This window comes from Budorcas taxicolor, chromosome 7, assembly GCF_023091745.1.
Source record: "Budorcas taxicolor isolate Tak-1 chromosome 7, Takin1.1, whole genome shotgun sequence".
Lineage (NCBI taxonomy): Eukaryota > Metazoa > Chordata > Mammalia > Artiodactyla > Bovidae > Budorcas > Budorcas taxicolor.
In genome coordinates, this window is record NC_068916.1 from 39,919,735 (window position 1) to 39,940,064 (window position 20,330).

Consider the following 20,330-nt stretch of genomic DNA (forward strand, 5'->3'; position numbering starts at 1 on the left):
AGAGTGGAGTTTGGAGCCAGAGAAACTTGACTTAGAATTTGGCCTCTACTGATAAGCCCCACCAGGAAAATTCCTGGACAGGTTACTTAGTTCTCAAAAGACTCACTTTTCATTCTTTGAGTTACCTAGTTAATAGTCTTATATATGTATGCTAAGTTGCTTCAGTCGTGTCCAGCTCTTTGCAACCCTTCAGACTGTAGCCCACCAGGCTCCTCTGTCCATGGGATTCTCTAGGCAAGAATACTGGAGTGGGTTGCCATGCCCTCCTCCAGGGGATCTTCCTAGGGATCAAACCCATGTTTCCTGCATTGGCAGGTGGGTTCTTCATGACTAGTGCCATCTGGGAAGTCTCCAGTCTTACATATAGTTAACATACAGTCTATTTTGTGACTGACCACTCGCCCAACCTGTCCACTCCTAGTGGTTATTATCCAGCCCCAGTATGAGGATCAATCCAATCTTTACTTCTGGTGGAGGTACCACCTAATTTCTCATGAAATCTGAGTTACTAGCCCTGAGGGATGAGTCCCCTGCTGCCCTCCTTGGCCTGCATCTGGTATAACTTACCCCACCAAGACAAGACACACAAATGGCTCTCTGTGTGTTCTTCCACCTAAAGTATGTCACAACCTGTTTACTTTTGAAGAATTCCTTTATTGGAGTTTCACCTTACCTTGCCACAACTATCTGGCTCTTCATGGCTGAGAGTGAGCCCTGAACAGAAACTCATAACATTTTACAATAGACAATAAACACATGTAGCGCATGAAATCTTTACAATAATAACACAAACAATCATTTAACAGGATTGTTAAGAAGCAGGAATTTTCTCCTATTCCCCAATAACAGGTAGCTACTTAGCTTTTCAGGTCCTGCAATAAAATGCCCTCCTGCTCAGAATTCCTATTCATAGGAATCCCTGAATCAATTCTTTCTGCATGTTGAGGATGTGTTCCATTAGTTATTAAATGTGCTAAATTTCTGTCCATGGTAGAACCCTTCATTTGTAGCATAATGTGTGATATTTTCACTTATCACACATTCATGATTCATTAAGGGTATTTGAAAATTTTTAAAGTTTCACCCATATCATAACATTACAACAGTACAGTCCATTCAACTTGATTTATTTATGAGTGACTCTCCTGTTTTCTGTAAGATTTATAAGTCTATACGTTTTACATTTCCTACAATGAAATCCAAATTTTCACAAGTTGCCATCACTCCCCCAAATCAGTTATATCAAAGTTATTCTTCATGACTACTACTATATTAATTTATATTCCCTGAAGCCTGTTTCCTTTCCCTGAATTAGCCTATTGGAGGTCCTTCTTGGATCTTGTCCACTGACCAACGGACAACTGGAATTCAAAGCTATTCCTGAATTTCCTACATTTCTACTCAAAGAATTTACCCATATATGAACTTTCTGTTGTGACTATGTGACTTCTAAATGAAGTCTTTTTCTCATATGTATTTCTTATGTCCAGAAATGTCTACTTATTTTGAAGGCTTTTTTCATACTCCATCACTTTGATAGGTTTTATTCCCAGCCTGAACTAAATATTTTATATTCCATAAGGGCTCACCTACTTCAACACTGGAACCTTCCTTGCTGGCTATGACTGAAAATCACAGAGAAAAGAAATTACTCATGGTTTCATTTATACTGGGTAAATTATAAGCCATGAACAAGGACCTCAAATACTCTTATAAAGTTTTTCTTCCATTTGCATTCCCTGATACTTGGTAAACTCTGCCTCCTACAGAGACATGCTCATCCTGGTCCCATCCAGAGCATTCCCTCCCTCATGAGTTCTCTTCTGTGATGTGCCACTATGACTTCCCATATTTGTCACATTTAAATATTCCCCTCCAGTATGGATTCTTCTATGTTTGGTGAGATTTGATCTGATATTGAAAGCCTTCCCACACTCGTTACATTGGTATAGCTTCTTTCCAGTATGGATCCTTTTGTGTTGGTCAAGGACTGATCTATAATTGAAGGATTTCCCACATTCACAATTATAGGGCTGCTGCCCACTATGGACACTTTTATGGTTGATAAGACTCGAGTGTGAGATGTACGCTTTCCCACACTCATCACATCCATAGGGTTTCTCACCTGTGTGTATCCTTTTATGCACTGTGAGGCCTGAGCTGTTCCTGAATGCCTTCCCACAGCCATCACACACATAGGGTTTTTCCCCCGTATGAATCCTCTTGTGTTGGGAAAGGAGTGAGCTATAACTGAAAGACTTCCCACATTCAACACATTTGAAGGGTTTCTCCCCAAGATGGACTCTTTTATGGCTTATAAGAGTTCTGTTTGAGAAAAAAGCTTTTCCACATTCATCACATGTGTAGGGGGTCTTGCCAGGGTGGGTACTTTTATGGTTGATAAGGCTTGAGTGTGAGATGTAGGCTTTTCCACACACATCACATTTATAGGGCTTCTCACCAGTATGAATTCTTTTATGCACTTTAAGGCTCGAGTTGTTTCTGAAGACCTTTTCACACCTGTCACATTCATAGGGTTTCTCTCTAGTATGGACCCTTCTGTGTTGAGAAAGAAGTGAGGTGTAGTTAAAAGATTTCTCACACACATCGCATTTGTAGGGCTTCTCCCCAAGATGAATTTTTTTGTGATTTATAAGGGTTCGGTATGTGATAAAGGCTTTCTCACACTCATCACACTTATAGGGCTTTTCCCCAGGGTGTACACTCTTATGATTTATAAGGCTTGAAAGTGAGATGTAAGCCTTCCCACATTCTTCACATTTGTAAGGTCTCTCTCCAGTGTGGATTCGTTTATGGACTTTAAGGCCTGAATTATTTCTGAAGGCTTTTCCACACTCATCACACCCAAAGGGTTTCTCCCTTGTATGAATCCTTTTATGTTGTTCAAGGGCAGAGCTGTAATTGAAGGATTTTTCACAATAACTACATTTATAGGGCTTCTCCCCAAGATGGATTCCTTTGTGATTTTTAAGGCTAGAGCGTGAGATATAGGCTTTTCCACACACATCACACTTATATGGTTTTTCCCCAGTATGGAGTCGCCTGTGGACTTTGAGTCCTGAATTGTTTCTGAAAGTTTTTCCACAGACATCACATACATAAGGTCTCTCTCCAGTGTGAATTGTTCTATGTTGAAGAAGAAGTGAGTTATAGCTGAATGATTTTCCACACTCCTTACATTCATGGGCTTTCTTCCCAGGGTGAATGCTTTTATGGACTGCCAGGCCTGAGCTATAGCTGAATGCTTTGCCACAGACATCACACTTGTAAGGTTTCTCTCCTGTGTGGATCCTTTTATGCACAATAAGGCCTGAACTGTTCCTAAAAGCCTTCCCACATTCATCACATTCATAAGGTTTCTCTCCAGTGTGGATAACTTTATGCTGAATGAGGAGAGAGCTATAATTAAATGATTTTTCACACTCATCACATTTATAAGGTTTATCTCCAAAGTGGATGCTTTTATGATTTAGAAGTGTTCTGCAGGTAATGAAGGCCTTCCCACACTCATCACATTCATAGGGTTTCTCCCCTGTATGAATCCTTTTGTGGACTCTAAGTCCAGAGCTATTACTGAAGGTTTTCCCACAGATGTCACATTCATAGGGCTTCTCACCTGTGTGGATCCTTTTGTGGACTCTGAGGCCAGAGCTGTTCCTGAAGGCCTTCCCACACTCACCACACTCATAGGGCTTCTCCCCAGTGTGAATTCTCTTATGCTGATCCAAAACTGAGCTATAATTGAAGGATTTTCCACACTCATCACACTTACAGTTCTTTTCCCCAGAATGGGTGCTTTTGTGGTTTATAAGGCTGGAATAGGACATGTAGGCTTTCCCACATTCCTCACATTTGTACGGCTTCTCCCCAGTATGGATCCTCTTGTGGACTCGAAGGCTTGAGCTGCTCCGAAAAGTCCCTCCACAGTCATCGCACTCATAGCGTTTTTCACCAGTGTGCATAATTTTATGTTGAACAAGTCGGGAATTATATTTGAAGGATTTCCCACAGTCATCACATTTATGTGACTTCTTAACAGCACTGGCTTTTTGCTGTAGACTGGGATGAGAGTTCCCATTAATGCTCTCCACACATTTGACTTGTTCACTATTTTTCTGTTCTATAGGGACAGTCTGGTGTGTAACATATTTTGAGCTCAGATGTAAGCTTTTCTCATATGCCTCATCTTCCTGTTCTGTCTTTATATTTGCTGTATTCCTGGCTTTGCCAATCTTTTCCCTGAAGCCACTTTTGTCTTCCTTCATTCTTTTTCCCTCAGGCTTGTCCGTCTGATTTTCTACCTTGCTATCCCAATCACAAGTTTCACCAACCTTAGACTCCTGCATATGATCCTTGTGAAGACCTTCCACTTTTGGCCACACAGATTCTGCATTTCGAATATTTTCATACTTTTCAGTTGATTCCTCATCCTCAGTGCCCCTCGTCTTCAAATGTGACACTAAACCAAGAAAATGAAAATGATACCTTCACTTTAGAAAAACTGAAGGAATTAATATCCAAATTCACTCATTTACTCCACAAATGTTTACTGACCACTTATGGTGTGATAGATATCATTTTTAACTGCTAGGGATACAATCATGGACATGCCAAAATTTCTGCCCCTGTGAAGTAATGTTAAAATGCTAGAGCCCTGGGTTGCCAATAGAACAGAGACGTTTTCTATTCCTGCATAACAGCTTAGCATGATGGCAAGTTGAAATGGATTGGAATGATGCACAGAATCAAGGGCAACATTGACCATTTGTTGAAAAATGCCACCTAGTCTCTGAAAATCAAACAGAGGGTCGAAAGAGTCTCTGAAGAATAGGAGACAGAAAGATTAATAAGACAAAAGCTAAGAAGTCATAATCAGCAGAGGGTTGGCAAAACTAAAGGAGAAATCAGTACATGAGTGGATATAATGGGGAGTTGGTTATGAAATCATGAGGACAGTCATGTCAGAGATGAGAAAGAAAACAAGCTGCAGATGCCTGTTGTTGGTATAGCCTCCTGGATTTCCTCTCCAAGGAAAACACTGACCCTGGAGAGTGGTTTAGTCAGGGAAGAACTCTACATGGAAGAACACACTCTGGCTTGCCAGGCAGAGGCATTCATTCCCACTTTATGAACAGGCTAACTGCAGTCAGAGCATATCAAAGATCAGAAGCTAAAATACAAACTGTCAAGCAAAGGAAATGATACTGCCTAGGCATAAATACCTAGATGTATGAGCTGAAAAAAGCTACTTAAGCTCTTTATGCCAGTTTCCTCATCTGTAAAATGAGGGCAATAGAACTGATGTATTAAATAACATATATAAGGTATGGAGAACACTGCCAGTCACTTGGTTAATTCTATATGCTATAGCAACTAATTCATTATTTAATCAAGATCAAGTTATTGGATAAGGGTTGGAACCTGGGGATAAACCACAGGACTCAGGAAAGGCAAACTCCTTCTCAAAGCAGATTTTAAGGCCTAGGCAGTGACTCCTTATTCCCTTGAAGGCACTCTACACACAGCTGGCACTCTGTCAGCATGCACCTGCTAAAAGACTGACTCTTGAGAACAGAAGCAACAGTTCTAACTTAGTTGTCTCCCAGCCTTAGACAATTAGACATCTGTAATTAGACTTAGTTAAAATTCAGACCTCCCTCTTACCTGGGTATCAGACCCCACCTTGGTGAATACTCTGTAATTCTACTTAGAAACTCTATGTGAACATGTGATAAGAAAGCAGAAAAGTAAGATATATACTCTGGAGTGGACACATAGAAACACCTGCACTCATGATCCAATTTACGCTTACAGGAGTGAATAATGTACTCTGAATTAACATTTACAGAACAGGAGGAACTAGGAACTCAGAATATCACCAGGAAGCTAAAATAAAGAATCACTTGGTAGACATTTTAAAAAATGAAGATGAAAAGGTAGTTCATCTGAGAAAGCTTCACAAAATGACTATTAAGTAATATCAGGTAGGAGATCATTAGAAGTCACTGAAGAATGGTGGCACAACCCTAGTTCCATGCTTCCTTTCTTTACAACCTTGGGCAGAACAGTCATGCCATTTAAAATGTGAAGGCTACTGAGTGGTCACTGGAAATCCAGACAATCAATAGCAACACACCTTTTATCTGTGCTCTGAATCCTGCTCCCATCACATGGGGACCCTGCTCCACCCATTCCCTTTGATCTGGGCCCTTCCACCTCTACTCACCCTCAGCTCTGAGAAGAGAAAGATGTTCAACTTTCTGCAACACAAAATCAAATCTCCTGAAATTGCCAGGGAAACACAAAATTTGTCAGGGTAGAAAAAGAGAAAAGGAAAAACTGTAAGGGAGGAGAACTACTCATACTATTTAAATATTCCAAAGGCTGTTATAACTAAAATAGTGTGGTGAAAAGTGAAAGTGTTAATTGCTCAGTTGTGTCCAACTCTTTGCAAGCCCATGGACTGTAGCCCACCAAGCTCTTCTGTCCACAGAATTCTCTAGGCAAGAATACTGGAGTGGGTAGCCATTCCTTTCTCCAGGGGATCTTCCTGACCAAGGGATCAAACCTGGGTCTGCTGCATTGCAGATGGATTCTCTGCTGTCTGAACCAAACAGCCAAACAGGTAAGCCCAGTGTGGTACTGGTATATAAAAAAACAGAATAGGATAAAAATCCAGAATAGTTCCAATTATACACAGAATCAAGTATACAATAAAGGTGGTATTTCAAATTAATGAAGCAAAAATGGTCTCTTTAACTGTGTTGGAAGTAGATCCATTCTTTACATCATTCACAGGAATAAACTCTAAATGTAAGTGAAGTGAAGTGAAAGTTGTTCAATCGTGTCCAACTCTTTGCGACCCCATGGACTATACAGTCCATGGAATTCTCCAGGCCAGAAAACTGGAGTGGGTGGCCTATCCCTTCTCCAGGGGATCTTCTCAACCCAGGGATCAAACCCACATCTCCTGCATTGCGGACTTTTTACCAGCTAAGCCACAAGGGAAGCCCAAGAATACTGGAGAGGGTAGCCGATCCCTTCTCCAGACGATCTTCCTGACCCAGGAATCAAACTGGGGTCTCCAGCATTGTAGGCAGATTCTTCACCAACTGAGCTATCAGGGAAGCCCTCTCCAAATGTAGCAGAACTCTAAATATTAAAAAGTGACACCAGAAGAAAACATGGGTGAATGCCTCTACAACCTGAGTACAGAAGAAGTTTTTTATGACCCAGATGCAATAAAAGATTAACAAAGCTGATTACATAGAAATAAAAGTAAACTTGCATGGCAAAAAATACCATTAGCAAAACCAAAAAAAAAAAAATGACAAAGTGGAAGAAAATATCTGCAACATATATTATATATAAAGGCTAATATCTCTAATATACAAGGTTTTAAAGTTAAAGAGACTAAAAATCCTACAGAAAATGGGTAAAGAACATGAACAAACAATTCATATAAAGAAATACTAAAGTGGTCCTTAAACATGTTTTCAATTTCACTCATAATAAGAGAAATGAAAATGAGAACTATACTGAGATCCCCTTTCTCACATGTTAGATTGGCAAATATTCAGAAGCTTAAAAATATACTCTTTGGGTGAGGCTGTGGAGACAGTCTTATACGTTACTGAGAATGCAAATGGGCATAACCTCTGTTGAAGGAAGTTTGCCAATACCTACACAAATATGTATGCATTATACTCCAATCCAGAAATCCCATCTAGGAATTTACACTGAAGATACACTTCCAACAACACAAAAGCATATGTGCACAAAGTTATTCATCGTAGCATTATTTTTAATTACAGAATCTAGAAAATCATCTACATGTCCAAGCATAGAAGACTGGTGTATATGGCACATATACACAATGGAGTACTAAAAAGAAGAGTAACATTGCTATAAATTGTTAGGGAGCAATTTCCAGGATATGCTGTAAAGCAAAAGACAGCATATGTGCTACATCTTATGTAAGAAGGAAAATAAAAAATAAGCATATAACTATTTATCTTTTTAGTAATGAGAAAATCCACAAAACAGTGAAGGCTGTTTCCTATAAGGTATAGAGTGGGGGAATAGAACAGAAGAGAGAGGGGAGACAGACATTCTGATTACAGCTTTCTGTATAGCTTTTACTCATGGAAGCATGATAATGTTTTGCAGATTCAAAAAATAAAATTACATCAATAAGACTGGGAAAGGGGGAAAGCCACTAAACTATAAAGTGAATGGGAACCAATGAACTCATTTGTGTTTTACATGAATTTGGGAAATGTAAGACCAAAACAAAAAAAAGGAAGAACTAACTCATGTCACTTCGGTACATAATATATAACTTTGTAATATATACTCTCAGTTTGGAGAAGGCTGGAGTGAGCAGCGGGGAACAGCTGCAAACAACTTAACTAGTTTGGGAAGGTTTGTTTCCTGTAGTGTTATGGGCAAAGCAATTCAGAAACAATTTTAGATCTATTACTAGACTGAGTAAATGTGTTGATTTAGTTGGGAGCCAGAGCTCTCCTAGAGGAAGAAGGAACATAATAATATGGAATAGGGGAAGACAAGAAAGACCCTGTGGGGACAAATCAGAGGTATTACTGTGAACTTATGGTTTCTAAATTATATACAAATGTGCACATTATATAAATGTACATTCACATGTATGTATATTTGTATGTGGCGGTGGTGGTGTAGTCAATAAGTCATGTCTGACTCTTGAGACCCCATGGACTGTAGCCCACCAGGTTCTTCTGCCCATGGGATTTTCCAGGCAAGGATACTGGAGTGGGTTGCCATTTCTTTCTCCAATATTTGTATGTATATATGTGTAAATGTACATATACTTGCTAGCTTTGTCTGCTGAAAAGCTAAGAATCAAAAATATCTGAGTTAATGAGCACAATCCAGGACCTTGTTCTTGGACTCTACTACCATTATCTACTAAAATGAACCTGGAGGATTCCAGGCTGGGGCCAGGATAGGTATAAGATGAGCTGAGACATCGTTATGACAGCAAATAAAAAAATGCTCAACAACGACAAAAAGATGATGTGAGCATATGACAAGACCACAAGAGCCAGCTTCAACACTGAATTTATGCTCCATAGCAATTATGTCAAGATTTATAAACCACTGAAAATAGGATTACATGAGTTCATACAGGTACAAACGGGAGAAAGGGAAGCCTCCTGTTTACAGGAGAATGCCAGGGCTGGTTGGTAAATGTGGAGGGAACAGAGTTGGAAGAAAAAAAAATAAGCATTCTGCAATTATCAGAGTAAAGATTGGATCAGGGGAGAATTACCAAACGATTCTAAGTCTAGGGGAATTCTCATGAGAAGCAGTATATATGCAAGGTCTTAAAATACTCCTTCACAGACTGCAAGGGAAAAAATAGTAATCACATAGTGAAGAGATTAAACCATGGCTTGGCTGGTCATCTTAAATTAGTATCACCAATGGGGGCAGATAAACATCATGTGATTCTAGAAGTGACACCCTGAGAAGGACACATCACCTACAGAATGCATTACCTGAACTGAAAAATAAATATCAGGTAGATCAGATAGATCCAAAAAAAGAACATTCTACTAAAAGGTATTTATATTCTTCAAAAGTATCACTGTCATAAAATACAAAAGCTACAGAAATGCTTCATATTAGAGCAGGCTGAAGAGATTTGACCACTAAATTCAATACATGCTATCAACTGGATCTATACTGCAGGTAAAGACTGTTATAAAAAATAACTGTGTCAACGGATGGAACTGGAATATGCATGTTAAGTCAGGCAAAAGTCATTAACAACTTTTAAGTTTACTGAAGCTGACAACTGCACTGTAATTATGCAAGAGAATATCCCTATAAATACACACTGAAGTGTTATGGATAAAGGGCCATGATGTGTATGTTACCCTCAAATGGTTTAGAAAAATAGATATGCATGAAACAGTAAGAGAAGGAAGGTAAAATGAAGTAAAAAGTTAACCAAAGGTGAATGAATAAAGGGTATTTTTTTCACTATTTTTTAATGTTTTAAATATATTAAAAATGTGATAATTGTTAGGATTTTTCATTCTTTATCTTTTAAAAATTTCTATTGGAATACAGCTGATTTAAAATGTTGTTTCTGCTGCATTATTATTGAAAATTTTCTGTATATTGGAAATTATTCCCAATAAAAAGTTTGTGTGTGTGTGTGTGCACTCACTAGTGTCCGACTCTTTGTGACTCCATGGACGATAGCCTGCCAGGCTCCTCTGTCTATGGAATTTTTCCAGGCAAGGATACTGGATTGGGTTGCCATTTCCTTCTCCAGGGGATCTTCCCAACGAAAAAAATGTTGAAGTGTAAATTTAAAATTGTCTCAACTATTCCTTCCCCTTCAGATACTGCTTTTGCCATCCTGCCTCCTGTCCACAGTTGCATATTGAAAAAGTGGTCTTCAAGTCCCATCTCCCCACATGCCGCATCTATTCAATCTGATTTATTCCACTCAGGCCATGCTGCATTAGCTTCTTCAGGGCCAGGTGCTGACTCCTGAGTTTGCTGACCCTTGGATGTTCTGGCCCCCTGTTGCATCTGAAACCTCTCCTCTTCTGACTCTACATAATCTTCCGAGGCAGTCCCATCTATATGTGTGGCTCCTATAAGCTGTCTTGCAGAGCCTTATCTCTGGCCCAGACCCCCTCTTCAATTACAGAGTCTCATATCCACCCATCTTTTCTTCTGAATAAATCAGAAGTGGGCTCTCCCCTTTCCCTCACCACTCCACATCCAAGAGACCATTTAAGACCACCTATACAGTTCTCAAGTTCTCATCCCCAACCCCATTCCCACTGCTAAGAATTTAGTTTAAGCCCTCCTAAATTCCCTTCCAAACTTCTGCCATAGTCTCCCTACGTTCATTCTTAACCCTGTGCAATTTTTCTTCCAACACTATCAAGAATTGTGAGCCCTCCCCAATAAGTGTTTAAAGGCTATCTAGTGTGGTGCTTGCAGAGAAGGCAATGGCACCCCACTCCAGTACTCTTGCCTGGAAAATCCCATGGACGGAGGAGCCTGGTGGGCTGCAGGCCATGGGGTCACTAAGAGTTGGACACGACTGAGCGACTTCACTTTCACTTTTCACTTCCATGCATTGGAGGAAATGGCAACCCACTCCAGTATTCTTGCCTGGAGAATCCCAGGAACGGGGGAGCCTGGTGGGCTGCCATCTATGGGGTCGTACAGAGTCAGACACGACTGAAGTGACTTAGCAGCAGCAGCAGTGTGGTGCCTGAAGCTTTCTGCATCTCACCAGCTGGAGCAACTTGCTGGGGCCATACTAATTCACCCCTTGCTGACACCACACTTAGAACCCTTGGCCCAGACGGTTGGACCCTTTCCCCTCTAATAGACTAATTCTCAATTCCCTTCATGTCCTCTGGGATTCCTTGTTTGATTGGCTGTGGCCTGGCCTGGTCTGCATGAAATCGTAAGTACTTCACTGTTTACACCTCTGGCCTAGACAGACTCCAGGAGTCTCCCCGTTCTAGCCCTGCTTAACCACCTCTGTTTGGGAAGAAGCAGATTTTCCTATCATCTGATGTAGTCCACCCAATCCTCTTAATGACTGAAATCAAAGCAGGGCAATATACATGTGCATCTTCACTGAAAGCAGATGGTCGGCAATGGAATTCATATTATGAATTGACTAAACAAAATTGATGACTAAGAAAAGGTCAGTCAAAAACACAAGCAGAAAAGCTAAAAAACATAATGATAGTACTAGGAGACTTGCAAACTAGTAGAAGAGTCTAGCAGGAATATAGCCAACATATGATAATAATGGCAGACATAAAGCATGGATGAGGGAAGAAGGGGAAGGGACATACTCTGCTTCAAAGAACTAAGAAAAGCTTCAGGAAGAAAGGTCTAGTTCCAGCGGACAGAAGAGCAGATGCAAAGGGTTGGTGTTCACCATGCCCTGGACATATGGAACAGATGATGGCAGGCACAACTGGATAGGAGGGCAAAAATAAGGGCTGCAGCAGGGTCTGCCCATCATACTAAGGAGTCCAGGCTTGATTCAGAGGAGTTTTAGGTGGAGTGGAAAACTCAGATATACATTTTGGAAGATCACTTATTCTATCAAATCAGGAGGTTAAAGGGGCTAGATAGGAAACATTTTAGGCTTTGTGGGGCACATACAATTCTATCAGTTGTTTTTCTTTTTGGCTTGCTTTTAAGCATTTCTTTTAAAATGTAAAAACCATTCTCTGCTTGCAGGCCATGTAGAAACAGATCAGAGATCCAGAAGTCTGCCAATTCCTGCTAGACAAAATCAAGGAATCAGAATTAATTTAGGATGGTGTGAGATAATGGCATTTTGGCTACATTTGAAGTGTCTTTTTTTTTAAGACTATGCTAGGTGAAATGGCATAATGTCTGGAATTTCCTTTAAAATACAACAAAGAAATATAAAATGGGGAAAAGGAAACAAATATGGCAGAATCCTAATAATTGTTGAATCTGAATGATGGATGTACCAAGTTCATTATACTATTCTACTTTCCTATTATGTTTACATTTTTTTCATAATATAAAATTAAAAGAAAGATTACTCATTCTAGTTGCAATGGGAGAATGGATTGAGGAGAGAGAATTGAGTACTAGAGTCTGGAAGATTATTATAATGCAATCAATACTGATGTGGTTGCTAGCTCATGTGTCCCCTATGACACAAGAAAGGAATCACTTCAAAATCACAATTCCTACACAGAAAGAGAGCCAGATGGGTTTAATTTCTTAAAAGTTCTCAACGCTATAGGGGAACTCCTCTCTAATCAGTTCTCAACAGAGAGAAAACTAGTTCTATCCATATAGCCTAGTTATATCAGTTAAAAGTTTAAGCAATAGTAAGACATTCACTCCTTCTAAATTACATAGGACCCACAACATCTGGGCACTTCTGTGCTTCACATTATTCATGTTCTACCACCAATGCCTGGAAAAGCTCATGCAGAGAGTAAGAATCTGTCCTTAAGTTTTGCTATCCCTGCCCAAGAAAGTCAGGAGCCACTTCTTAAGAGACTAGACAACTCAGAAGAGAGGAATTGTGGCTTACTCTGGCTGAAAATTCCTGCCTTAACAACAGACTTCAACAAACAACAGGTACAACACATCTGCAGCTACTGAGGATTTTCAGAGTACCAACCATATTCCACAAATCCATCTACCATCTGGATTCTGTGTCTTAAGTTGTTGGATATTATACTGGACTTGAAAGCGACCAACGAAAGAAAGAAACCGAGAAAATAAGAGCGAATATGAGCACAAAATGCTTACAGACTCAGAAGTGAAAGGATAGGACAAATGAAAGATGAGACTAAGGAGTGTGTGAGAAAAGGGTTATGCAGATGGGAAGAAAGTATGGTTTCTGCTTTAGTTACTGCATTTAGTTTATAAGTATTGGAATTGTCAATGGTTAACATAAGTTGGTTCTACTGCTTAATCTTTATGATTAAGGGTGATTTTTTCCTTAAAGTAAAAAATGAAATAGAACATTCTCATACCTAGTAATGGGGAAGAGAATCCTAGTCATCCTAAGGAATAAGGTAAGCAAAGGAGATTTTGAAAGGGGGACTGAGAGATTTTCTGAAGCTAAAAGGGCAAGACTGGCTTGAAGAGTGTCATTAATAGACAGTTGTTTGCACTACTGTAAGGCTAAGTATCATAAACACAAGTATCAGGAGAGAAAAGCTACTTGGTTTAATTTGTTCTTCAAACACTGTATGACATGTCAATCCCTTCTTTAAAAATTCTTGCTCAGATATGCCCTGGGACAAAGTCACTGGGTGTTCTGTAGTTTGAAGTTAACAAAGAAACTGGAAACAACCCAAATGGCCTAACTAGATCTTAAAAAATGATGGTACATCCAAAACATCCAAGGCCACAGGACTGGAAAAGGTCAGTTTTCATTCCAATCCCAAAGAAAGGCAATGATAAAGAATGTTCAAACTACCACACAACTGCACTCATTTCACATGCTAGCAAAGTAACGCTCAAAATTCTCCAAGTTAGACTTCAACAGTGCATGAACCGAGAACTTCCAGATGTTCAAGCTTGATTTAGAAAAGGCAGAGGAACCAGAGATCAAATTGCCAACATCTGTTAGATCATAGAAAAAGGGAATTCCAGAAAAACATCTACTTCTGCTTCACTATGCTATGTGCCTTTGACTATGCTAAAGCCTTTGACTATGTGGATCACAACAAACTGTGGAAAATTCTTCAAGAGATGGGAAAAGCAGACCACCTGACCTGCCTCCTGAGAAATCTGTATGCAGGTCAAGAAGCAAGTTAGAACCAGACATGGAACAAAGGACTGGTTCAAAAATGGGAAAAGAATACATCAAGGCTGTATATTGTCACCCTGTTTATCTAACTTATATGCAGAGTAGATCATGTGAAATACTGGACTAGATAAACCAGAAGCTGGACTCAAGATTGCTGGGAGACATACCAATAATCTCAGATATGCAGATGACACCACCCTTCAGATGGTGACTGCAGCCATGAAATTAAAAGATGATTGCTCCTTGGAAGAAAAACTATGAGAAACCTAGACAGCATATTAAAAAGCAGAGACATTACTTTGCCGATGAAGGTTCGTCTAGTCAAAGCTATGGTTTTTCCAATAGTCATGTATGGATGTGAGAGTTGGATCACGAAGGCTGAATGCAGAAGAACTGCTACTTTTGAACTGTGGTGTTGAAGAAGACTCTTGAGAATCCCTTGCACTGCAAGGAGATCAAACCAGTCAATCCTAAAGGAAATCAGTCCTGAATATTCATTGGAAGGACTGATGCTGAAGCTCCAATACTTTGGCCACCTGATGGAAAGAGGCAACTCATTAAAAAAGACCCTGATGCTGGGGAAGATTGAAGGCAGGAGAAGAGGATGACAGAGGATGAGATGGTTGGATGGCATCACCGATTCAATGGACATAAGTTTGAGCATGCTCCAGAGATGGTGAAGGACGGGGAAGCCTGGCGTGCTGCAGTCCATGTGGTCACAAAGAGTCAGACAAGAGTGAGTGACTGAACAACAACAAAAACATCCAAACAGTGGCCATGCCACTGCAATACCGCAGTGCCGTATTTAAAAAGAGGAAGAAAGAAAGAAAGAAAAAAATCTTTGTGTTCTGATGACCTGTAACACAGATTAAGTAAAAGAAGCAAGGTGCAGAATTTTGAACAGTACCTTACTACCTGTATAAAAAAAAGGAGGAACTGAGTACATTCAAATTTACCAATATGTTTGCATAAAGAAACTGGATACACTCAAATTATCTATCAAATGTGGTTGGTTTTCTAAAGGGATTGGGCCTAGAAAGATGGCTGAACAGAGGGAGATCTTTTCATTTATATCTTTTCACACTTTTGATACCTGAACCATATGAATACATTACATAGTCAAAAACTTATTTAAGGAAATATCCTCCTGCTTTCAAAAAGGAAACACTCCTGTGGCCTCCTAATCCAAACGTTTTAGAGCAGCATACCCAGCCCCGGCCTTCCATTCCTCTTTCACACCCCCACGCCTGGATTCCCTAGAAGCCTCCTCGACCTATTTCTCCCTACCTAGTCAATTCCTTCTCTTTGTGAGAGGCAGCGACAGACAGCCTCTTCCCGGATCTCTCGTCTGTACAGAAGGTGAACTCTCCTAGGGCGAAGGCCGGGCAGCGCCTCCCAGCGATTCGATCAACACCTGCGGCAGCAGTCTCTCAACATCACGGCCCCACCAAACAAAACAAAAATGGTGTGGGGCGGGGAGGTCAAATAACATGACCCCTCGGGATCCTTCCAAAGCTCGTATTCACTCTCAAATCCCAGGGACAAACTTAACTGCCACGGGCGCAGAACTGGGGGCTTTCTTTAAAGCACTGATTTTCTGGGTTCCCCTTTCGCCCGAGACAGCAGCGTAGAGCTGAGAAACACGGGTATGGGGCCCCCAGTCCTCCACACACCTGGCAGCCCCACCCCAACCCTGGCCCGCTCGGACAGCCGAAGTTGGGGCCCACAAGGAACCCGAAATGTTCCAGGGGTGGGCCCTACACCTCTAGGCCGACCCGAGGTCTTCCCTCCCCTCTACGTCCCCCATGCGCTTCCTAAGGTGTATGTAGCGAGAGGGCGCGCTTCCTCCCCGACCCCTCCCAAGATCCGAGGAATAGCCGAGACCCGGCCAAGAAGGCAAGGGCGTGGCAGGCTAGGGCCGAGGGCGGGAGCGCGGGCGGCCTCGGACTCACGTACTGGTTGTGGCGGCGCCGCGGGAGCCCGGCCGCCGGCGGGACAAAAGCGCGGACGGCCCGGCCGGAAAAACCCAGGTCCGCTCTGGGGCACTTCCGAGTCCTCTCTACGAGGCTGGAGGACTGACTCGATGATACCTATTTTTTCGGGCACGTGACCAGTGGTACTCTGCGACGGCATCCGCGGCTAGAGAGGACTTGTTCCTTTACAGTTATAACATATATATTTAATTTATAAATTAATGTGAAGTGCTCATCGTGGCGCGCGTTGGGGACGAACCCACGAAGATTACAGTTTTCTAGGACTTCAACTTGCGGCGTAGGGCGGACAATAAAGCAAACGTGTGACTCGGTAGAAAAAACACCTAAGAACCTATGTACTTGAAGTTAAGTCGGTTCAAGTACACAGGGGGTACTTAACGTACCGCGGGGAGGGACGAGGGAGGGCGGAGGAGCACAAGGGGACTTAGGAGCCCGACTATGTTCGAGGGGCTGGCGCAGCGGCCGAAGTGCTCCTACCCACAGAGACCCGCAGAGAAGCGCTACCGGCTGGGCAGCCCTGAATCAAACCTGATCCCAACCCTTCAGTGGCTCAAGCCGGGCAGTGACCCCTGATGTCGGCTCCTGAAACCCCAGCTTGAGATGACTGAAAAGCGATGCTTTCTTTTTGCAGTAACATCTAAATACCTTTTATCTTAAGTTTAAGTAATTACAAAAGGCATTTTTGAGGCCACATTGTGAATACTGATACACACAAAACTACTTTCCGTTCTTTAAGAGGCATCATCGGACTCTTAGACAACTGACGACTTGATACTATCATCCACTTTAAACGATCAAAAATTTTACATCTTTTTGGTTTTTATTCTCGAACTTGTATTTTTATGTCCCTCACAGTTTTTATCCTAATCTAAAATATTTTCATTCTACGTACATCATTGAATTTGAGATCCTATTGTAAAAAATTTTATGCAAGTTTTATTGTTCACCCTATTGTGCATTTCTGTAACAAAATTAGAAATTTACAATTTTTTCTCATGCTAAGTATTTTCTGGATTATTAATAAAAGCATACATATTGCAAAATACTACTATCAGTTCTTGGACAAAAAGTGAAATGCTTTTTTTGTCTGTGCTCCTTTTTCTTTTCTGCCTGGGCATTTCTTTAGTTGCAGGGAGCCAGGGCTAATCTCTAGTTGCAGTCCTGGGTTGTCTCATTTTGGTGTCTTCTCTTGTGGAGAATGGGCTCTAAGGAGAGCGGGCTTTAGTAGCTGGTGGTGCGTGGGTCCAGGCTCCAGAGCACAGACTCAATAGTTGTGGCACATGGACTTAGTTGCTCCCTGGCATGTGGGATCTTCCCAGACCAGGGATTGAACCATATCTCCTATGCTGGCAGGCAAATTCTTTACCACTGAGCCACCAGGGAAACACTAAGATGGATTTTTAAACAATTCAATGATACATGAAAATTAATTGGATGGATTTTACTTATCTAGAGTTGTTATGGGAGAGTGGTTTCTTGCCTTTGGAAGAAAAAGTTCAGAGATGAGATAAGGAAGTCAAGAAAGCAAAGCAGGGATTTAAGCCATAGAGTGCCAGGCTTTTGCAACCCCATGGACTGTAGTCCACCAGGTTCCTCTGTCCACGAAATTCTCCAGGCAAGAATACTGGAGAATGGATAGCCATTCCCTTCATCCAGGGGATCTTCCCAACCCAAGGATCAACCCCCAGTCTCCTGCATTGCAGGCAGATACTTATATCTGAGCCAAAGCCACAGTACATGCTCAAAGGAAGAGCAGGCAGACGTAGGTGAGTATCTGCCGAGTTTCTTTACTAAGCTTGTGATATGGGGTGGCAAAATGAATGGACAGAATATTCACTGGGGAGGAAGGAGTTTGGGGTCATATTTCCTGATTTTCATCACAGCTCCATCTTCCAGAGGGAAAGGAGGGATTTTTGTCCTTATTTAGCCTTGAGCAGAACTCACTCCAGTATTCTTGCCTGGAGAATCCCATGGACAGAGGAGTCTGGTGGGCCACAGTCCACAGGGTCCCAAAGAGTTGGACATGACTGAAGCAATTTCATATGCATGCATGCAGAAGCCTTGATCAGAAGTGTCATGGCATAGGTGCATGACGGGAACTTCTTACCTGTAAGGCTAATTTTATTGTAATGAAGGCATAATGAGAAACAGGTTACATTTGTACCCCAGAGATTCCCAGCTTTATCTGCTTACACTTATCACCCCAGAATGTGTGGTTTCCTATCAGTCTGGAGGTTCTTGCTTTTCTTTGTTTGTCCAAGGACCCTCATTGTTTACAGGATGTGTGGCTTCCTACCATTTGGCCTATGTCTCTCCTTTCTTTGCTCATTTCTAGATTTCTGCCTGTTCTAACAGAGTGAGAAAATGTTTGGCATAATTTCTATACCTCTTTACATTTTTTATAGATGCAAGTAAATAGAAGGAATAGAAGGGGTTTCCTTGAAGCAATTTGTTTTTGATCCATTTGGCACCATGCTAGTATGAGATGTGCTTTCTCTTAGAGGAGACCAGGCAGCTTTAAACCCTAGGGAGGAACAGAGTCCCAGGACTTTCTCAGGTCTTGTGGTTTTAGGCAAAAGCACACACACATGTTGAAAATTGGGATTTTTGAGCTTCCCCACAAAGCAGCCAAGAACAGGGGTCCCCAACCCCTGGGCTCATGGACCATTACCCGTCCATGGCCTGTTAGGAACTGGGCCTCACAGTAGGAGGTGAGCAGCAGGAGAGCAAGCAGAGCTTCATCTGTATTTACAGCTGCTCCCTATTGCTCACATTAGAAAGACAAAAGATGTAGCGCTGATGTTGCCCAGAATTCACCTTTTAGGGTTCATCTGCCCTTTGGAGTAGTTTTACGTGAACCGTGAACTCCCTGATGTTCAAGCTGGTTTTAGAAAAGGCAGAGGAACCAGAGATCAAATTGCCAACATCCGCTGGATCATGGAAAAAGCAAGAGAGTTCCAGAAAAACATCTATTTCTGCTTTATTGACTATGCCAAAGCCTTTGACTGTGTGGATCACAATAAACTGTGGAAAATTCTGAAAGAGATGGGAATACCAGACCACCTAACCTGCCTCTTGAGAAATCTGTATGTAGGTCAGGAAGCAACAGTTAGAACTGGACATGGAACAACAGATTGGTTCCAAATAGGAAAAGGAGTACGTCAAGGCTGTATATTGTCCCCCTGCTTATTTAACTTCTATGCAGAGTATATCATGAGAAATGCTGGACTGGAAGAAATACAAGCTGGAATCAAGATTGCCAGAAGAAATATCAATAACCTCAGATATGCAGATGACACCACCCTTATGGCAGAAAGTGAAAAGGAACTAAAAAGCCTCTTGATGAAAGTGAAAGAAGAGAGTGAAAAAGTTGGCTTAAAGCTCAACATTCAGAAAACGAAGATCATGGCATCCGGTCCCTTCACTTCATTGGAAATAGATGGGGAAACAGTAGAAACAGTGTCAGACTTTATTTTTGGGGGGCTCCAAAATCACTGCAGATGGTGACTGCAGCCATGAAATTAAAAGATGCTTACTCCTTGGAAGAAAAGTTATGACCAACCTAGATAGTATATCCAAAAGCAGAGACATTACTTTGCCGACTAAGGTCCGTCTAGTCAAGGCTATGGTTTTTCCTGTGGTCATGTATGGATGTGAGAGTTGGACTGTGCAAAAGGCTGAGTGCCGAAGAATTGATGCTTTTGAACTGTGGTGTTGGAGAAGACTCTTGAGAGTCCCTTGGACTGCAAGGAGATCCAACCAGTCCATTCTGAAGGAGATCAACCCTGGGATTTCTTTGGAAGGAATGATGCTAAAGCTGAAGCTCCAGTACTTTGGCCACTTTATGCAAAGAGTTGACTCATTGGAAAAGACTCTGATGCTGGGAGGGATTGGGGGCAGGAGGAGAAGGGGACGACAGAGGATGAGATGGCTGGATGGCATCACGGACTCGATGGACGTGAGTCTGAGTG

The 20,330-nt window shown here is 41.5% G+C and overlaps 1 protein-coding gene across 3 annotated transcripts; it reads right to left on the minus strand.

Moving 5' to 3' along the window:
- Positions 1-1,684: 1,684 nt before the first annotated feature.
- ZFP62 (ZFP62 zinc finger protein) lies at positions 1,685-16,372 on the minus strand. 3 transcript variants are annotated; one of them, XM_052643260.1, is made up of 2 exons: positions 16,322-16,372; positions 1,685-4,480 (listed from the first exon to the last, which is right to left on the minus strand). In XM_052643260.1, coding segments are annotated over exons 1-2 (2,718 nt in total). In that variant the 5' UTR covers positions 16,323-16,372; the 3' UTR covers positions 1,685-1,763. The 3 variants fall into 3 exon arrangements, with proteins under 3 accessions (XP_052499220.1, XP_052499221.1, XP_052499222.1); XM_052643261.1 differs by lacking the exon at positions 16,322-16,372 and adding an exon at positions 15,653-15,759; XM_052643262.1 differs by lacking the exon at positions 16,322-16,372 and adding an exon at positions 6,248-6,272.
- Positions 16,373-20,330: the final 3,958 nt, after the last annotated feature.